The sequence below is a fragment of the Gymnoscopelus microlampas genome (genome assembly GCF_963454915.1).
Source record: "Gymnoscopelus microlampas genome assembly, chromosome: 9".
NCBI lineage: Eukaryota > Metazoa > Chordata > Actinopteri > Myctophiformes > Myctophidae > Gymnoscopelus > Gymnoscopelus microlampas.
The window spans coordinates 20,754,816-20,773,925 of NC_139946.1; the positions used below are offsets into that span (position 1 = coordinate 20,754,816).

The window sequence follows — 19,110 nt, forward strand, 5'->3', positions numbered from 1 at the left end:
TCCTGACTCAAACCCTCACAAGATTGCATCAGAGAAGCGTGAGTCAAATCAAGACGTACATGGAGTCTCGCGCCGGTGTCGCGCAGCGAAAGCAGCTGATCTACAAGCTCACAACGCGTCGTAGCGCGACGCGTTGTGAGCTTGCAGATCTGCTGTTTTCGTATCGCCTCACCCGCCTGCCAGCCAAGCCATCTATGAGCCAAGCAGCCAGGCATTATTACACAAGCATAGCGCACCCACCACAGCCACAACCATCCAACCAGGGTGACGTATGCCGGACGCCCCTGGAGATGCACCAATGGGCGCCGTCCTCTCCTCTCCTCTCCGCGCTGATTGGTACGCACCGGCCTCGGGTCTCGCACGTCTCCGTTAAATGACACTTTACTCTCCTATCAAGTTCACTCAACGGTAAAAACATACACATCCTGTACTCTCAGGGACCTGGGCCGGATTAGTACACACCACTATGGCCTCCTCGACACATAAACAGGGCGAACAGGCCGACGTGTTTGCCGGCTTCAGCACGGCTTTCAAGTCGTTCGCCACAGAGGCGATCCACGTTGGTCAAGAGCCAGAGCAGTGGAAATCCATGGCTGTGGTGCCACCGATCTCCCTCTCCACCACGTTCAAACAGTTCGGACCGGGGAAACATGCTGTAAGTACCACGATGGAGCCATCCATCCATCTCTGCCTTAAGGTTGTTTCAGGGAGGATGATGATGATGTGACATAGCCCTAGTATCTATCGCTGTGGCCTTTATCTCTCTACACCGATAACGCATGAGGACGAGAGGAAACCGGCTGGCGACTGTCAGATTTTACACCGATATTAGTGACCTGCCGAATTCCGCGACCGCGGACTCCATGCGTTTTGTTGTGATTTGGGGAAGTTCGCTCACGTGGAGCGACTCGAGGATGCTAAGTGAATAACTTGATCAACACGTTTAAATAGATTTGAGGAAAACGGCTGGAGTTGTTGTACATATTCATTGTATCACATAACATTAACGAGGAACTTTTCAACACTTCTATAATATCTTTTTGATTGATTGAATGCTTTATTAGTCAAAATGTAAACAGCACGACGTACAGTTACATAACATAACATACAGTTAGGAAAAAAAGAATACAAAAACGTCCTGGGGACTTGTTTCCATTGTGGTCCTATGATCTCTAAGTAGATCTTGACTTGTGTTAAATTGGAAAATTAAACGCCTTGTTGTCAATACATTTCCACAAGAACCATCAGAATGTATGATGACCTGTCCTGAACTCAAACACCAATACATCAATATGTTCAACAATTTTTAAGTGGCTTGCCATCCTCTCGCCTTGACACAAACGTGGGTTTGCCAAACAGCGACCCCCTGCCTGGAGTCACATATTTCGATAGGCCACCAATGCAGCTGTAACAGGCACGTGCCGGTGGATCCCCGTTATGTGAAGCTTTGCACCCCGTTGTTAGCCTACCGGCTATAGAGACAGCGGAGAGCACTATTTCACGGTGACAGAGCAAACTAATGAAGAATGACATTTCAATCCTCTATTGGCGTCCACAACAAACAAAATAACCAACAACAAGTAGAGACTTTTTGGCTAAGTCCCTTCCTGCTGCCTGGCCATATGGCCAGCTCTTTAAGTGGGTTTATGTAATCATGTACTAATGCAGGGGTCTTCAACAGGGGGCAGAGTTACAGGTCCAAATATTTGTGTAATGGGGAACATTACCCGAAAATAGCAGATATACAAGCTCACAGTGATCTTGTAGATCTGCTATTTTCGGAGAGTTGGTGTAGAGGGAAAAAAGAACAGAGCCAATGGGTGAAGTTGACTAAATATTGAGGGTTTAAAAGGTTAACTATCTGAAAATACACATTAGCATGAATCCAACTGTTAGATTAGATATTTTATAATCAATAGTGTATTAGATTTTGATTTGTATCATTTTGGATAATTGTATAAAGCATGATGTATTTTGCTCAAAAGGGACAGTTCTGTAACTGGCAATATAATATGTCTTTACTCCCGGGCCTGGCCTACTCTTTCTTTCCCGTGAAAGTTGTGGTTACATGGTGCCTCAGCGCAGACAACCTTGCCACCAAGAGGAGCCTTCGCCCCTCTTCATGTTGATATTATATTGTGTGGTGGGGTTAATAAAAGATAAACTGTCTGTTATATTGGGGAACATTTTGTTTTACCAGTAGGTAACATTGTTATGCTGTAAGTAACTACCACCTTGTCTCTCCTGTGCAAATAAGCAAGCTAAGTAAACCTGATTATTTAGACTGACTCTGTGTTACGTCTTTTACGGTATTCCTTATCCTTATTATTGAAAGCATACTCTCCTTGTTTTTCTAAGTTATCACCAACTATCTATGAAATCTATGAAAAAGTTCAATCTGCAACACAATTTTATACAATATGTAGTGGGGGTTCCTGCTTCATCTGTCTCTCAGCTAAGGGGTCCTTGACCTGAAAAACATTGAAGACCCCTATACTAATGCCTTTAATAATACCATGTCTGTGTATTCTCTTTAGGGATTTGAATACAGTCGGAGTGGAAATCCTACAAGAAATTGTCTTGAGACGGCTGTAGCAGCCCTGGATGGAGCCAAACACTGTAGGTTTATTGAAGAACAATATAGACATTAGGCCCTAAGACATCCCCTAAGACTAGGGGACCATTAGTGAATAGATGGTCTCACTGCAGGAGACCACTTGACTTAACTTAAGCCCTTTGCTCCTCCAGGGTGCATAGGCCGTTGACAAATGTCCTCCATTTCACTCGTTTTTTAGCGGTTCTCTCTAGATCTCCCCAGTTGAGTCCACTCTCTGATATTTCTGCCTCAACACTTCTTCTCCAACTGTTCCTGGGGCGACCTCGTTTCCTTTTCCCCTGGGGGTTCCACTTCAGGGCTTGTCGGGTGATGTTTGTAGCAGGTTTTCTGAGGGTGTGGCCAATCCAACTGCAGGAGACCAGCTTTTCACTAAATTCCTTCTCAGCACCCTAGGGCTGTGCGACATGGACAAAATCAAATATCACAATATGTTTGACCGAACGTCTCAATATCGATATTGTGACTATATTATGTGGATGATTATTGGTGCTTTCACAAAATATTTACACAATGAGATTTCTTACAAGTAATGTCTATAACACACATATAACGATATTACGATTTCCAAAATCCCAGACGATATCTAGTCTCATATCACAACGTCGACATAATATCAATATATTTCCCAGCACTACTACATTTTATTTTACACTTTTATTTTGTCTTATCTGGCCAATAATGTGCCAATAAAGGTCTGATTCTGAAGTCGGTTTATCTGTATTGGGTAATCTTGTCTCATTTCATATCGCTTTTAGGTGTGGCAAATGTTGCTGAATTATGATAGATGAGGTAGAGTCAGTAGTGCGCTGATGCAGCTGAAGTTTGATCAAACAAAGAAACCTAGATCATAATAGCAAGCTTCTACAGATATAGAATGCAAAAAGAAAAAAAGCACAGGAAGTAATTGATTCAGTCTCCCAAGAAGTCGAACAATGAAAAGAATTTATGGTCATAGAGCTTGTCATTAACTGTGAATTTCCTGCAGGCCTGGCTCTCGCCTCTGGGCTGGCGGCTACAACGACCATCACTCACTTGCTAAAGTCTGGAGATGGTATTGTGTGCATGGATGACGTGTATGGAGGTAAGAAATAAATATCCCTCTGTGGCTTGAAAGTGTGTATAACAACATTATAATTAGGACTGAAGCAGCCTTGATTCTCACCGTGTTGGCGACAACAAAACCACAACATTTTGGGATTTAATCCAGCTCATGACCTGTGCCTAATTCCGATCTCTCTCCACCATACTGTCAAATAGAGCAGCTATCCCTCCAAAGTATTCTTTTGAAACATTTATTGTAATATGACGAGCTGAATTGGATATCGCTTATCTCTCCAGGCACCAATCGTTACTTCCAAAAGATTGCAGCTCCACTTGGCCTGGACGTGGGTTTTGCCGATTGCACAAAACCCGAAAAGCTCAAGGCTGCTCTCAAGCCCAACACTAAGGTTAGTTGAATAACACGGCACGTTGCATTTTTGTTTGTTACCAATACCTGAGGCTAGCAAACCCAAACTCAACTGTATTTAACAATTAACAAGACATAATAGTGTAGAAAGACTGAAAACCAAGGGCAGAGAGAGAGGAGAGACATCTGAGAAAAGACAGGGATTATATTTGAACCCGGGTCCTCACACTCACTAGGAACATTTGGTCTGTGTGCACCAACTGGCTGAGCCACCAGGAACACCCTCAGTGTCTTTTAAAACCCACTTTTATAGACTTGCTTTCACCTCCTGATGTGTTTGTTTTTTATTTGTTTACAACTATTTTATAGTATTTTAATGACTTGCTTTACAGCACTTTATGTGTGTTTTGTCTTTGCTTCTATTGTAAATGGTCTGCAACTCTGCATTTCTATATCGCCCTAATCCAAAGCGATTTACATTGTAAATTACATTCACCATTCACATGAGTTAGGGGTTCAGTGTCTTGCTCAAGGACACTTTGACACAAAGCCAGGAGGACCTAGGATCCAACCAGAAACTTCTATATCCTGACTCCAAACTATTATAGTTTTGTTCATTTTACGGTCTGTTTTGAAAAAAAGTTGTAATAGAAATAAATATGTAGTGTCAAATAGCTACAAATAGCTAATAAATACCCAAACTCAAATCTATCTCCCCTTCCAATTAAGTAATGATCCTTACTTCAATGAGTTATTTGAGCATGAGTGACCATGTCATTCTTAATCAGCATACTTGTCGTTCTTTTGTTTTGCTTGTTAATTGCACCTTTGGCCTTTATAATACGCTCTCAATAGGCTCCCTTAGTTGGCACAATAGAGGAAACATGACTGGATTTGACTTGTTTAAACAGACTCTACTTTGGCTATAATTTGCCCGCTTGGTTTTGAGCCTAAACCAGGATTATGCAACCCCAAGTCTTTGCCACCAGGAGCCAGGTGTGTAAACCTTTGCTTTCTATTAAATATCACTGTTTTTTATAGTGTGTGTTTCCTTTTTGTCATAGCTGGTGTGGATTGAGACCCCCACTAATCCCACCATGAAAGTTGTTGACATCAAGACCTGTGCTGAATTGGTTCACGAACACAACAAGGACATTGTGGTAGTAGTAGACAACACATTCATGTCTGCATACTTCCAGGTAAGTGTGTGTGTGTGTGTGTGTGTGTGTGTGTGTGTGTGTGTGTGTGTGTGTGTGTGTGTGTGTGTGTGTGTGTGTGTGTGTGTGTGTGTGTGTCTATCTGATGTGTGTGCACAGTGCACACAGACATCAGAGGAGTGCACGCTCTCTTGACTCTGAAACACCAATATAACTGTTTACTGTGCTTGGATTCTCATTCATGTGGAAACAAGTCATTGATTAACCCAAATCCCCTCTTGTTTCTGTCTTTAACTCTCTAGCGCCCACTGGCTTTGGGAGCTGACGTCACCATGTATTCAGCCACCAAGTACATGAACGGTATGTAAATACACATACAGAGTCAGACATACCGCCTCAAGCCTGAATTATGCTTCGTGATATACCTTCCGGTGACATGTTGTAACAGCTGTTTCAGATGAAAAACTGAAGCATGTCTTATGGTGCTTTTTTGACCGGCAGGTCACAGTGACGTGGTAATGGGCCTGGTTTCGGTTATACGGGAGGATCTATATGAGCGACTGAAATTTCTACAGAATGGTGAGTAACTGGTACTGTACACGTGGAAGTCACCCGCATCTGGTACAGTACATGTTTTATAAGTCCACACCCTTGTCAGACACTCCCTTGAACAGGATAAAAAAAAGCATCTCACAATTAATAACAAGGCTTACAAAATGCGTTGCCAAGCACAGCCGTGATTAATGTTTCTTTTCTCATGTGTATAACTTTGAAAGTACATCATAACATTTTAAGAATCTTGTAAAAAACACAACATTGTTGCCTCATCTTTGTATGTAAACGTGACTAGTCCTAAAGGATGAGAAATTGTTTTTTAAAATCTCTGGAGAGACAGCCAGTAATTGTGAGGTAACTTTTAATGGTAGTCTTTAATGGTCTGTTGTCTCTGTCCAGCCTTCTCCAAACAGTAAACTCTGACCTACTGTACATTGGCTTATCAAACATCCAAAACATGCTCTCAGGTGCCAAGGTCCTGTACCTACATGCACAGGGCCGGCGCTAGGTAATGTTGCACCCCGGGCAAAATAGTCAGAAAGCGCCCCCCTCAGTTATTCCCACAGACATGTCTGCCCAAAATTCAAGTTTGTTTGTTTTCTTTCTTTTTCCACAATGCCACTGTAGGTGCCAAATATTTTGGAGTAATTACTCAAATGTAATAGCTGTTTACTGTGTGGGCATCACTGTGTGGGTATTGCTGTTTTGGCATCTACTGTATAGGCACAGGTATAGCTGGGAAGTTTTCTGTCTTCGTCAGGTGTTTGACCCGGAAGGGCAAAAGATTTTTGACCACTGTGACACCATGTTTGTTTGTCACGCTTTGTTGGATTTATCAGTGGAAACCAAAATTGGACTTTAATCATAATTATGCATGGTGGATATAATAAAGGATTATATTCTTCAAGCAAGAACAGCCTGCAGACTATCAAATAAGAAAAATTAAAGGACTCTCAATTGAGAGTAAAGGTGAATGCGAGGTGCTCCAAAGTCTATGAAGATAGAGAAGCCCTTAGTCTAACTTCCAGCACACTTTCAAAGAGCTCAGGATATACGTAGTTAAAATGAATTTATTGTATCTAGGGCATAATTACGGATCCCCTAAAGGGACATAGTCTTGAATTATAATATAACAAAATGTAAAACTTTAAAAAGCAGTGAAAGGATGCTGACCGGTTTTGACCGTGTGGTTACAATTACATCAGCATATCACAGCAGAACTACTGAGTAGGTAATGTCTTTTGTCACAGTGATTAGTATAGAAAATAAAGCACAATATAATGATACAAAATACAGTAACCACATTGTGTTAACACTATGCCAGTTTTCAAAGGTCAACACAGCCTTTCTACAGAAATGGTGTGCACTGTGCAGCCTATGTTTTGAACACTACACACAGCAAAAGGTATCATCATTATGGTAATCTCATGATCTCGATGTTTCGTTTTCTCGAAATAATGTAAATTAACTCGAGATCACAGGAAAGCAAAACAAACTAAGTCGTTATCATGAGAAAACAACAGCAAAAACAACGGAAGGCCTTTTAGGACTGTGCCGATGCGGGTTCAATTCCCAAAAGCAGTGCATCTGGCTTGGCTGGGTGCTCTAATGGACGCAATTGGTTGTGGACAACCTACTAGTGTGTCAGGCCATTTGTGCAGCGGGAAGGGGAATTGGGGGAGATGGCCTGTTCCTCTGCATACGTTACGCGGTGAAACTACTGGCTGTCAGGTGAAAAGATGCAGCTGGGAAGTCGGAAGACACATGGTTATCTACACAGTAATGACCAGGACCACAGTACAGGGGAACTGGCAATAACAACCTGTCTTTCTCAAGGCCAATAAATGTCAACATCAAGAACAGATGTTTCAGAGAAGAAACATAGATACAATGTACAGCAGGTTTTGTGCAGCATTAGTGGTGCATAATCATAATCAATTCCTATTTTGGTATGTCCTTATAGGCAGGTTTCTGAAGGGAAGGTAAGGTGAATTTATTTTTAAAGCGCCTTTCAAAACAAATGTTACAAGGTGCTGTACAATAAATAAAATTAAATAAAACAAGAATACATAGAAATAAACAATATTACAAAACAAAATGTTTTAATAAACAATATTACAAAACAAAATGTTTGCGAAACAAATGTTTTTTAGCAGCTTTTTAAAGGCATCGACTGACTCTTCATTTCTTAGGGACAGTGGTAAGCCATTCCAGAGAGTGGGCCTACCACTGCAAAAGCTTGATCACCTTTGGTTTTCAGCCTCGTTATAGGGACAGTGAGAAGGAATTTGTCTGAAGACCTAAGTAATCTCACATTGACCTTGGGGCGCAGTTCAGTTAAGTCATTTGGGGCCAGCCCGTGGAGAGCTTTATAGGTGAACTCTCCACAGACCTCCTCTGAGACACAGACGGTGTAGACAAAAATGGTACCATATTACAATGAGTATTAATGAGGACCAAATATATGAAGATAGGTTGAAAATGGGTGAAGTTGTCCTTTAAGTGGTTGAGCGATTAATTGAAAAAGTAATCGACAGTGGTAATGGTTGTAATCGATAGTTGTAGCCCTATACAGTGTGTACAGACAGCATGGTGGTGTAACCAACCCCTCATTCTGTGTCCTCTACATGACTCAGCCCTGGGTGCAGTGCCGTCTCCGTTTGACTGCTTCCTGGTTAACAGAGGACTGAAGACGCTCCACCTGAGGATGGAGCAACACTTCAAGAACGCCATGGCCGCCGCCAAGTATCTGGAAGCGGACCCCCGGGTGGAACGTGTCATCTTCCCAGGTGACTTATTCTTTTGCGGCCATAGCTGATCTAACATACAAAAGTGGTTGCTGCTGTTTGTCCTTCTAGGGCAGATTGTATGTGTTGGTTTGTTACGAAACCCTTTAGGGTCTAGGGTTGGGTTTGTAACATAATGATGTTTACCAGGTTGTTGAACATAGGAGGTGCCAAGGGAGACCACACAAGGTTTTGAGCAAAAGGTGCAATGTGCTTTTACTCTTTAAGCACGATGGTATTTACACTATTTACATTTCCTCAAAAATATACATATACAAACCAAGCCACTACCAAGGGACACGGATGTTGCCAAAATAACAAATTAAGCAGCTAAGGAAACAAAAGACAGACTAACTAACTAACTAGTAGTAGCCTACCTACCTAACTACTAACCAAAAAAATGTTCAAAAATACATAAGTGGCAACAGAGATCCAAGTCTTCTTCTGTGTACACTTAAGTACTTTCACAAATAACCCCAATTAATACCCCTTAAGATGCCACTAGATGGGTGACATAATAACCGAAACAACAGAACTAGTTTATGAGCACTTTAAAAACCGACACGTTGCATTTCACATAACAATGGCCTGTGTCTCTAGTTTCCTCATCTTTTTAATTCTAGCCAGCAGTTATGGGATTTTTAACTTGATCGACCTGTTCTTCTCTCTGCCCCCCCCATCCCCACCCCGCCCTCTCTTTGTGTAGGGTTGCCTTCACACCCTCAGCATGAGCTGATGAAGCGACAGTGCACAGGCTGCCCTGGAATGATCACATTTTACATCAAGGGAGAACTGGAGCACGCCACTCTCTTCCTCAACAACCTCCAGGTGAATAATACAGTGATAGTCGTAAATTGTTCGGAAGGTAAATGTGTCGCCAAGCCTCCCAGTCCTACCTCTGTTCTGCTCCAAAAGTGTTAAACACAAGTGTTAACACTTTGGGTGTGTCACCTACAGTGACACACCCAAAATAGGGACACCAGGTTGAAAGTGGTTAACAAACTACATATCCATTGTGGAACATAATCCAGTGTACATTCTTCTTGGCGTTGTTGTATTGTGATTGCTGCTATTCAAGTTAGGCAGTTAGTCATAAACCACAACGCTTGATGATCACATTTTACATCAAAGGAAGACTGGAGCACACCATCCTCTTACTCAACAACCTCCAGATGAAATTATACAGTGGCAGTCCTCTCACACAGGCGCAGAACAGCCATCAGCTGACTATCAGCTGTAGTCTCTGTGTTGTGTTAAAGACCAACTTCAAACATGAGACCTCACCCAACGCAACTCTTTTTTTTTTATAGCTGGTGTGAAAAATGTGACAATAAACTGAAGCGGAAGTTCTTAAGGTTAAAAGAACAGTCTTGTGGGTAGTTGGCTTGATTTTTCTTAATGACTGGAAGAAGTTTCCAGAAATATATAATATGTAATAAGTAACATTCATTAACTACTGAGTCTGATCAAAGTACTAAACTCACCCCTGTTCCAGTGGAGCTGATCAATGGCCAACAATAGTACCATAACACATTTGTTTTGGATTATTGATCAAGTTAAAACAGACTATAATACTATAATACGAAAATACTATAGCTTAACTACAAGCTCACAACACGTCGCAGCGTAACACATTGTGAGCTATATTCGGTGCGTGACACGGCACCAGTGGTGTCATGAGGGCCACACGGGGTAGGACGGCGTGTGGCCGGTAACACACGTGCACGATAGAACGCGCCCCCCCGTAGATTCACGAGCCAAGTACCCAAATGGCTACTTTGCATAACATTTACAAGTGAGTGTGAAATGTGTCCTCACTCCTTGCATCTGTTATCCTATCTATCTATCTAGTATCCTATATGCACACAGCAATGCCTCAGAGTCATCCACCGTCGAAGAAGAGAAAGATACTCGTTCAAAGCAAACTTTTAGTTTCAGCTCTATAATTCATTGCATTCCCAGAATTTTTATTAGTTTAAAAAGACTAAATCTAAGCTAAAAAACATTTCCTATACAAACATGTTTCCTACTTTAAGGTAAAATAAAATGTGCGTGACGTCATTAAAATACCTATCTATCTCTATGCATCAGTTTTGTGCACAGTACAGATGTTTTGTGCACACTGCCAGTAGGCCAAGGAAGTACCTCCATGCGTTTTTTTCACCTGATTTATACTTTTTGAAATATTTCACTTTTATTTTATAATAAAATGGAATACATACATACATTATGGCTACGTTTATAGATGACTCACGTCATAGACTGGAGCCACACGCTTATTAGACCCTGTCTTAAGTCACTTATTACATTATTACATTTGAACTTTTTCTCAAAGCCTTAAATTGGTTTAAAAGTTACTGTAAAAGTCCAATGGGTCATACAATCAGAAAGTGCTGATGGAAGCATGAGTATATAGGAGTCAGTGGAAGTCATTCTATTCGCCTCGAGCCAGGACATTTCTCACATTGTTATTTAAGTGATTTTTGGTCCTACTCTGTGTGATGGATGGCTGGCTCAGGCATTCTCTTTGACTGCTGCAGGTTATAAGAGTTTGATCTTTCTAGTCGAAAATAGTACTACTGCCATGTTCTACTCAAGCAGAACTGCTACTTCAGCTAACTCTACCGTTTCAAGTTAATGTTTCAAGGTAGATATTTCAATATTGATGTAAAAGTATTTTTACAAAAAATACTAAAGTAAATGTATTTTTCAATTGGGTAAGAAATAAAGTAACTTTGGTTAGATGCAAAAGTGGCACTATTTAAAGCTGTAAACTTATGTTCCTGTTTGTGTTTTGATTTCAGTTGTTTGCAGTCGCTGAGAGTCTTGGTGGTTATGAAAGTTTAGCAGAACATCCGTAAGTATTTATTTCCCTACATTTTTCTTCACTGATTTGTAACAGTACTTTTCCAATTTAGATAGATGCTAGTTATGTTATCCAGAATAGATGCATGTTGGTTCACTTGGTCACATGTGCTATGTACATTATTTAGAGAGATGTGTGCTGTTAGCTTTAACACAGATGCTGAGTTATTTATGGTTATTTATATAGGGTGTTGTTTTTAGACAAATGCTAAGTTTGATGTTTACCTGGTATCCTAGTTACTCTGTAGCACTTACTTGTTTTCTTTGCACTCTTATTTCCTGGACCATTAACCCTGTTGTTGTTTGTTGACTGCTGTTTCTCTGATATAACGCAGTGGTTCTCAACCTGTAGGTCGGGACCCTCAGGGGGGTCCCACATTATTTGGGGGGTGGCGGCCTGGCGGGGGTCCCCAGAGATGACAGTGATGTGAAGTGATAGACTTTTAAGGCTTTTTTTAATACCTCATTTTCTTTTTGAAAAAGACCATTATTGCATCAAAAGTAATGGTCAAACATTGGCCAAATTGTCAAATTATATGAGAAAGAAAGAGGCGTTGTGAGCTTGTAAATCTACTATTTCACTATATTTATCTGTGGAACATAATTGAATGCCTCAACTCCTACATTCCAAGTGCTTATCAGGGTGGGAGGGTCCCCAGTTCAATTATTATTATTTTGGGGGGTCACGGCCTGAAAAGGTTGAGAACCACTTTGTAAGTCACTCTGGATAAGAGTGTATGCCTACATTGTCATTGCATCTACATTTATTTATTGGATACATTTTTGAAAAGTGATACCTATCAGTACCGTAGCACCCTTTTCCTGTAGCTAGATCAGTGTATGAAAAAAATGTGTTTTATTCTTACAATATGAAACGTGTTTGGCTGTTTTTATGAGCATTTGATTAGAGGTAATGTTTTGAGCAAGATCTTTATGTTTGACACAGAAAATATAGAGCAAGCTTTAATTCAACAGAGACAAATATAGAAAAACGAAATAGGAAAACCAAATGGTAGAAAACAGGTTCGCCTGATAAGTTCTATTAGAATGAATAGATTTCCTCTGACTGAAGCTGTACTGTGCATTCTGGACAATACATCACGTAATGAGGAACGCCACAAGGGGGCAGCAGTGCTCAAGATAACTACTTCCACTAACTGGGACAGGAGCAAGTGTTTCAACAGCTGATCTTTATCAAGACCATTCATTCACATAATGGCCTTTAGAGGCAACCTAGGTCATATTTTCCAGGAGTTACACATTAAATTGGATATTCTTGGGCAAAATTAGATGTGTCACATAGATTGCTTTTTATTGCTGTGCAACACTAATGTCTACATGTCTCATCTCCTAGGGCTATTATGACCCATGCATCGGTGCCAGAAAAAGAGAGAGTTGTCCTGGGGATCAGTGACACGCTGATACGTCTGTCTGTGGGACTGGAGAATGAGGCAGACATCATAGATGACTTGGAACAAGCTCTGACTGCTGCTGTAAGTACTTACACTGTAAAATCAAAAATAGCTGATCTGCAAACTCACGATGTGTCGCAATGCGAGGTGTTGAAAGCATGTAGATCTGCTATTTTTGCTGCGCAACACTGCCACATGTGTATAAATTAAGCATATAGGCTGTGGAGATTTTTTTGACATACCCAAAAATCGGAACCAGAATCAACTTTATTGTCACATCAAAGGGGTAAAGAAGTGGGTGAAATAAGTTTTTGTGCGAGCGTCACCTTTTTGTTGTTTTCAAGAAGAGAAAAGGAAAAGAAGCGGGGGGACAGGTAGATCAAGGAGAACAAGACATCAAATGGGAAAGAAGACATGTCAAGGATAGGCAAAGATATGTACCTAAATACACATAGGAATAATAAAAATATATATACACATAGGGACAAAAAAGGGACAGCAGGGTTAATGTGGTTAACTGTGAGTTAAATTAACACCTGGGATAGGCCTACCAGACTCAAACAATTTCTTTCCTCCCAGATGCACTGTTTAATTTTACAACCTCAGCTTAACAGCTCAGAAGCTGACTATGGAGCAGTGTAGTTCTATTCCAAGTGAATTTGTGCAGTGGTGAACATGAGAGTGATGTCATTTGGCTGTGGCACACGTCTGTCTTGCCAATTATTAATCGGAGCTTAACTACAGTGATGGTCATCATGTGTATACCTTTTTGTGTGTATACTTTACCAGTCCAAGGTTAGTTCTTATCTCAGAGCTGTAGGGGCGTGAGTCTACGAAAAGCTCCCGCCCCTTTCGCTTAATCTGTCAAACATTTACTTTTGTCATCAGGTCCTCGGGAGCTATTACAATAAGTGATCAAATAGATAACATTAGCAAACAAGTTTGAAGATAAACTCCATTATTCCCGTTTCCAGTTGAGGGCAATGTTTGCTAAGAAGCATTTCCCTGAAAGCAGACCACTATGAGGAACACAATGAGATGTTTTCTTCTTTTGTTGTTGTTTTTGTTGATGGTTTTGTTTTTGTCTGCAGGACTAGGCACATCTGTCAAATCAATACAAATGGCAGACGGGTCAGGATTGGCAATTATCTCTGGAACATTTTGTGTGGAGTGAGTCTGGCCAGGAAGGGTTGCAGACAGGGATTGAGTTAGGCATGTCTTGGTTTCACGCTATGCAGTCCCAACAGGGCTCTGGCATATCCACCCATTACCTGCACCCTCTCTATGCCCCTCCACACTCTCCATGCCCCTGCACCCTAAACATGGCCCTTCACCCTCTCCATATCCTGTGTCCCAATCCATCATGCATCTTAATCACTTAAGAGAATAGATAATCTAATAGAATTCTCCACTGTCAAATTTGTGGATTGGTTTGTCCAATTGTGAAGCCAGCTGTGTCGATGCAATCGATACAAAAACGTTCTGTTTGTATAAAAGAATTCACGGCTGAGGGGACACTACACTTATCCTGGCACAAAGATACCAAAACACAGAGCGGTAAACAGAGAGCTTTGGTGTTAAGTTGTTAGTAAAGTAAAGTACTTTAAAGTTTAAGTTAAGTTTATACTTTATTATCCCCTTTTTGGAAATTTGACCCGTACATTTTACCCATCCTAACTCTACATTTGATGGCACGATTATGTACATAGCATGCATGCAGCATGTCTTTTGGTAGTTCACAGAATGGCTGCGTACCATAAAAGATGAGGCACGCCAGCAACACACTGAGCTAACTTTCACCTTCCAATGTCAGGGAATCCCATGCCATTTTGGTTTCCAGAGGGAGTTCCCCATTGACCAGCAAAAATATAATCCAGCATTCATTTTTATCGTTGTATTATAACCGCGGGAAGGCAGTTTCAGCCCCCGCCATGGAAATTACAATTTAAAATGTAGACATTTATATTGTAGTGAACATCATGAAGCAGTCAAGTAAATGCAAAGTAAGTGCCAAGAACTAATTGAAGTAAATAGGATAGCAGCTAGGCATCAAACCAAAGGCACCAAAACCTAGCAGTGCACTGCTCATCATCATGAGCCTTGGACATAGCATCTGTATCAAATATGTAGCGCAAGTGATCTCAGTACTTGAACAGACATTGTGGATAGAGTTCAAATCAATTTAAACAATCATCTGTCTTTCTGGAAATGTTTCACACTGCCTTGTGGTTTCCCTGTTGTCTCTTTACCAGCTGAGATTTCAGAGCAAAGCCTCATGTTTATTTCAAAAGCCAAGCCATTGAAAATGACAGTGAAACTTAACTGGGGTTTATACTGTATGTAGAATAAAAAGCCAGGTTTTAATGTGCCCCTTGTTTGGTTTGGTTTAGTTTATTCCATTTATTTGACCATGTACAATTTTAACATACATTTCAGCAATAGACAATTGATGCATTGTACCAGATTGATCTGTATGACAAGACAACAATTGTGATGTTTTTATAGAATCTATTTTTAGACAAAAATACATAATACATACATTGATTAATTTGGCATACAGTATGTGCTTGATTACTACTACTTGGGCAAAGTCCAAACAATTTTTGTACTTTCTGGGACCAGCACTTGGTTCACCAGTTCTCCAATGCTCATTCTGTACCACTATGCTTCACTTTCCCCCTAAAATGACTAGTTCAGTCAGAACACATACTCCTGTCTCATTTCGGGTTCATATCTGTTTCATCCAAGCTTTATTTGTGCTTGAATTTCATTTATAGCTTGTAAATCAGTTATCTACAATGTCATGTGACCCGGTTCAATCCCCGGCTCCTCCTGGCCTTGTGTCCAAGTGTCCTTGAGCAAGACACTGAACCCCAACTGCTCCCTGGGTGCTGTTCAATAGTTGCCCATTGCTCCTAATAGAGATGGGTTAAGTGCAGATGCCATTACAGGTATTTGCAAATGTACTTGGCCAGCACCCGGTCCCTAACAACAACTAAATGGGGCACATTTGTTTATAATTATTTATAAACATTGTCACTGGATGGTGCAAATTGATCTCTAGTATACTGATTTGTATTCATCAACCATTGCTCCTCTGGCTGTGAAAGACTGGCTTGGCCAGAAACCCCTGTTTTCTGGCCAGATGCAACAGTATACGACCTGCGGCTCCTCTCCTCAGGATGCACATAATGCTTCTGAAGCGCTTTGCTGGCCATCTGTAGCAAATGGAAATGAAATGGAGACAAATGTATTCGGTAATCATCTGTGGTCCTATGGTAAAAGGCTTCTCTGATGGTTCAAGCGTTTAATTGGATCTGACCGCAGGTCAGATCAGAGGGATTCCATTAGATTTCCGGTCAGCTTTGGGGTTTGCTTGGACTCTGAAACTCAGGATGAGGTTAATCATTCCAAATGCCCTAAAGGTTGAGCTCTGCCTAGGGTTTTACTGTTGAATATTCCAGAATGTTTTATTGAGCCCTTTTCTTTCGCTGTGGTAGACCTCAGCTTGCGCCTTCCTTGCTAAGCTGTCTTTTTGGTCTGGAGTTGTGTCAAAAACGTTTTGCAGCCATTAGTCCTTCCGTGATGTAAGAGGTGGTGTGCTCAAACTTACCCATGTTGTAGGAAAACGTGTGCTGTACATCATTATATATATCATGTATATCATTGTTGAACAATAATGACATGTGTATTTCAACTTTAAACATTTTCAGAATGAAGGAAAAAGTAAAAAAATGTCAAATGTACCTTCGCTATTTGTTGTACGGTGAAGTGTAATAGGGCTTAAGTGGTCCAAAGTTTGTGTCATCTTGTGCTGTGTGAATATCAATTTCATTTGTCAATTTGACCCCTTTCCTGTTGTTTCCTTTGAACAGCATCCAAAGAAGTAAAATGTCTTCAGGCTTGAGACCAGTGTTTTAACCGCTGAACAGCGCCAGGCAAAAGGCATCAGGTGCCAGAACGATGGCAGGTGGATCGACTGTACCTCAGTTCAACGCACATAATAAAGTATGGATCTATTCATCAGGGAACAGCCTGTTCAAAAAAAGAAAATTATATATATATATAGTTATGCTTAAATTTTTACTTAAGCTTCTTTTTAATACCGAATTTATCAGAAGCATCATGTTTAAGCTTGTATTTATCTTATGACATTTATTTAGCTTTATTGTAATGTTTGCATGTATTATGTTTTATTTTTATTTTTGTTGGGAGGGCATTGATGAGGTAGAGTGTTAAGCCTAATTTGTGCTTCGTCGCACGGCGGTGTCGTGACACTGTTGTGAGACGTACAAGCTCTCAACGCGTTGCGTCCGCGACATGCTGAGAGCTTGAAGGTCGGCTATTTTCGCGCGACACTGTCATGCGACGAAGTATGAATTGGGTGATATTCAATTAAAACTGACCTAAAGGTTTTCTCAAACACATTTACATTATTTGCCACAGTGTTTGAACGTGGCCGCGTCTTGCTCTGACATGGGGCCATGGACGAGGGCGGGGGTACCAAGGAATCCATGTTACAATGGAAAATCAACCAGACCCCTAAAAATATTAATTATTAATAATGGCGTAAGCTTGCGTTAATACATTTATCAACTCAGTTACTTTTTTCAAATGAGTTCAGAGGTTTGAAAGCATTGCACCATGGGATGGGTTTTGCGGAGTGAACGGTCATCTTTTATGCTGTTGTTATAACCCTCAGGCCTTTCAGTTTATGTGGGATTTAATTGATTTAATTTAAGGAAGCAAAGCCGTGTTTCTTTTAATTCTAGAAATAACCAGTGTATTTGAGCTATAACTATTGTGCCTCATCAACTGTATGCCCAGTAAAGGGAAGAAGGGAAAACATAGGCCCTAATTCTGAGTCTGGTTTTGCCTTTTGTGGATTTCCCCAGCAATTAATTGCATTGGGGAAACAATTTAAATAATGACTGAAACTAGTGCTGGAACTGTTTGTTTGTTTTGTTTCTCACTCTCTTCTCAGTGGAATGGTTGGAAAATGGAGCCATTTGTGTTCCACAACCCAACCCAAAACACAATTCATGACAGGGACAACTCTGCCCCGCAAAGACAAACAGCAGTGCCTGCTTCTTGCATATTTTAATAAATGTCAAAGCTCATAGCTAGGGAACTTTTTGTCAAAGGCCATAGCTGAGTGGATAGAGATGCCGTCTGGAAATCGGAGGGTCACCGGTTTGACCCTCAGCTCACCGGCTCACCTCAGCATTTTATCATGCTTAACAAACACACTGGTCAATCATATTGTGACACATGCAATATACTTATCGCAGATGCTACCATGACCAAATTCACAAAAATCAGGTGAATCCCGGGATTCAAGCAACACAATTATTTTTATCGTGTCCGGTGTGAATGCACCATTAGGCAGTTACTGCTCTTTGGTTTTGCTGGGCAAAATATTTCTCCGTTTAGAACATCCAGTGACTCTTGTGTTTTATCTGTAGTGAGATGGCTCCCTGTCTCTCTGTTTAGTCACATGTCACATCACTGCTTGAGTACACGCTTCATTTGGGGCCGGCCATTCTTGATCAATGTCATTTGTGCTAACAGCAAATCCATTAAAATCAGTTTGCAGTACAGGTCTCCACGTCTCTCACTTCCTCCGAACCGTCGTCTGTACAAACACAAGCACTATAATTGTGAGTTCAGCATCACTGACCATGGTAAGTCAATATGCCACATGCAATTTAGCCCAGAGAGTGCTGTGCTGCGCAAAGGGATCTCTGCTGATAGATAGTTTAAGATGGGTCTAATGAGCCAGTCAAGAGTCCTAATGACCAAAGCATCAATAACATTCCCATAAGGAGATTGAAAGGTTTTAGTTCTTTGTAGAAAACTAATTATTAGACCAAAGACTTTGGTTCAGTATATTTTTTTATTTCCTGTCACCATCATCCATGTAATAGATTTTACAAGATGTTTTTTGCACCGCCAATTTGTTTTTGAGTTTGCGAGTGTGACCTGAATGTTGATTAGGTAATGCCTGAATTATACTTGTTGCTCGTAGGTAAAAAGTAGAAACAAAAACGAGCAAACTCAGTCCATTCAAATACAGTTTGCCGGATGCACGGCTCAAGAAGACTAACAATATAAAAAGAATAGCCAGCACTCCGGTACTTTTTAATTAATTAGACACGGGTATACACGGACGCGTGTCGGTGTCAAGCTTACCTCAGCGTGTATGATACACATACACGCTGAGGAAGGCTTGATGCCAAAACACGTCCGTGTATGCCCATGTCTTATTAATTAAAAAGTACCAGAAGGACATCGGAGTGCTGTCTACTTT

At 40.9% G+C, this 19,110-nt stretch overlaps 1 protein-coding gene across 2 annotated transcripts; it reads left to right on the forward strand.

Moving 5' to 3' along the window:
- Positions 1 to 366: 366 nt before the first annotated feature.
- cth (cystathionase (cystathionine gamma-lyase)) lies at positions 367 to 18,398 on the forward strand. Of its 2 annotated transcripts, XR_014601462.1 has the most exons (13): positions 367 to 655; positions 2,538 to 2,619; positions 3,603 to 3,698; positions 3,956 to 4,065; positions 5,090 to 5,224; positions 5,485 to 5,542; positions 5,684 to 5,761; positions 8,374 to 8,526; positions 9,230 to 9,351; positions 11,328 to 11,380; positions 12,743 to 12,881; positions 16,676 to 16,808; positions 17,785 to 18,398. XR_014601462.1 is itself a non-coding variant. In XM_084066852.1 (12 exons), the coding sequence occupies exons 1-12, from the start codon at positions 467 to 469 to the stop codon at positions 16,688 to 16,690; spliced, it is 1,230 nt and encodes a 409-aa protein (XP_083922978.1). In that variant the 5' UTR covers positions 367 to 466; the 3' UTR covers positions 16,691 to 18,398. The 2 variants fall into 2 exon arrangements, 1 of the variants encoding a protein (XP_083922978.1); XM_084066852.1 differs by having other exon boundaries at positions 16,676 to 18,398.
- Positions 18,399 to 19,110: the final 712 nt, after the last annotated feature.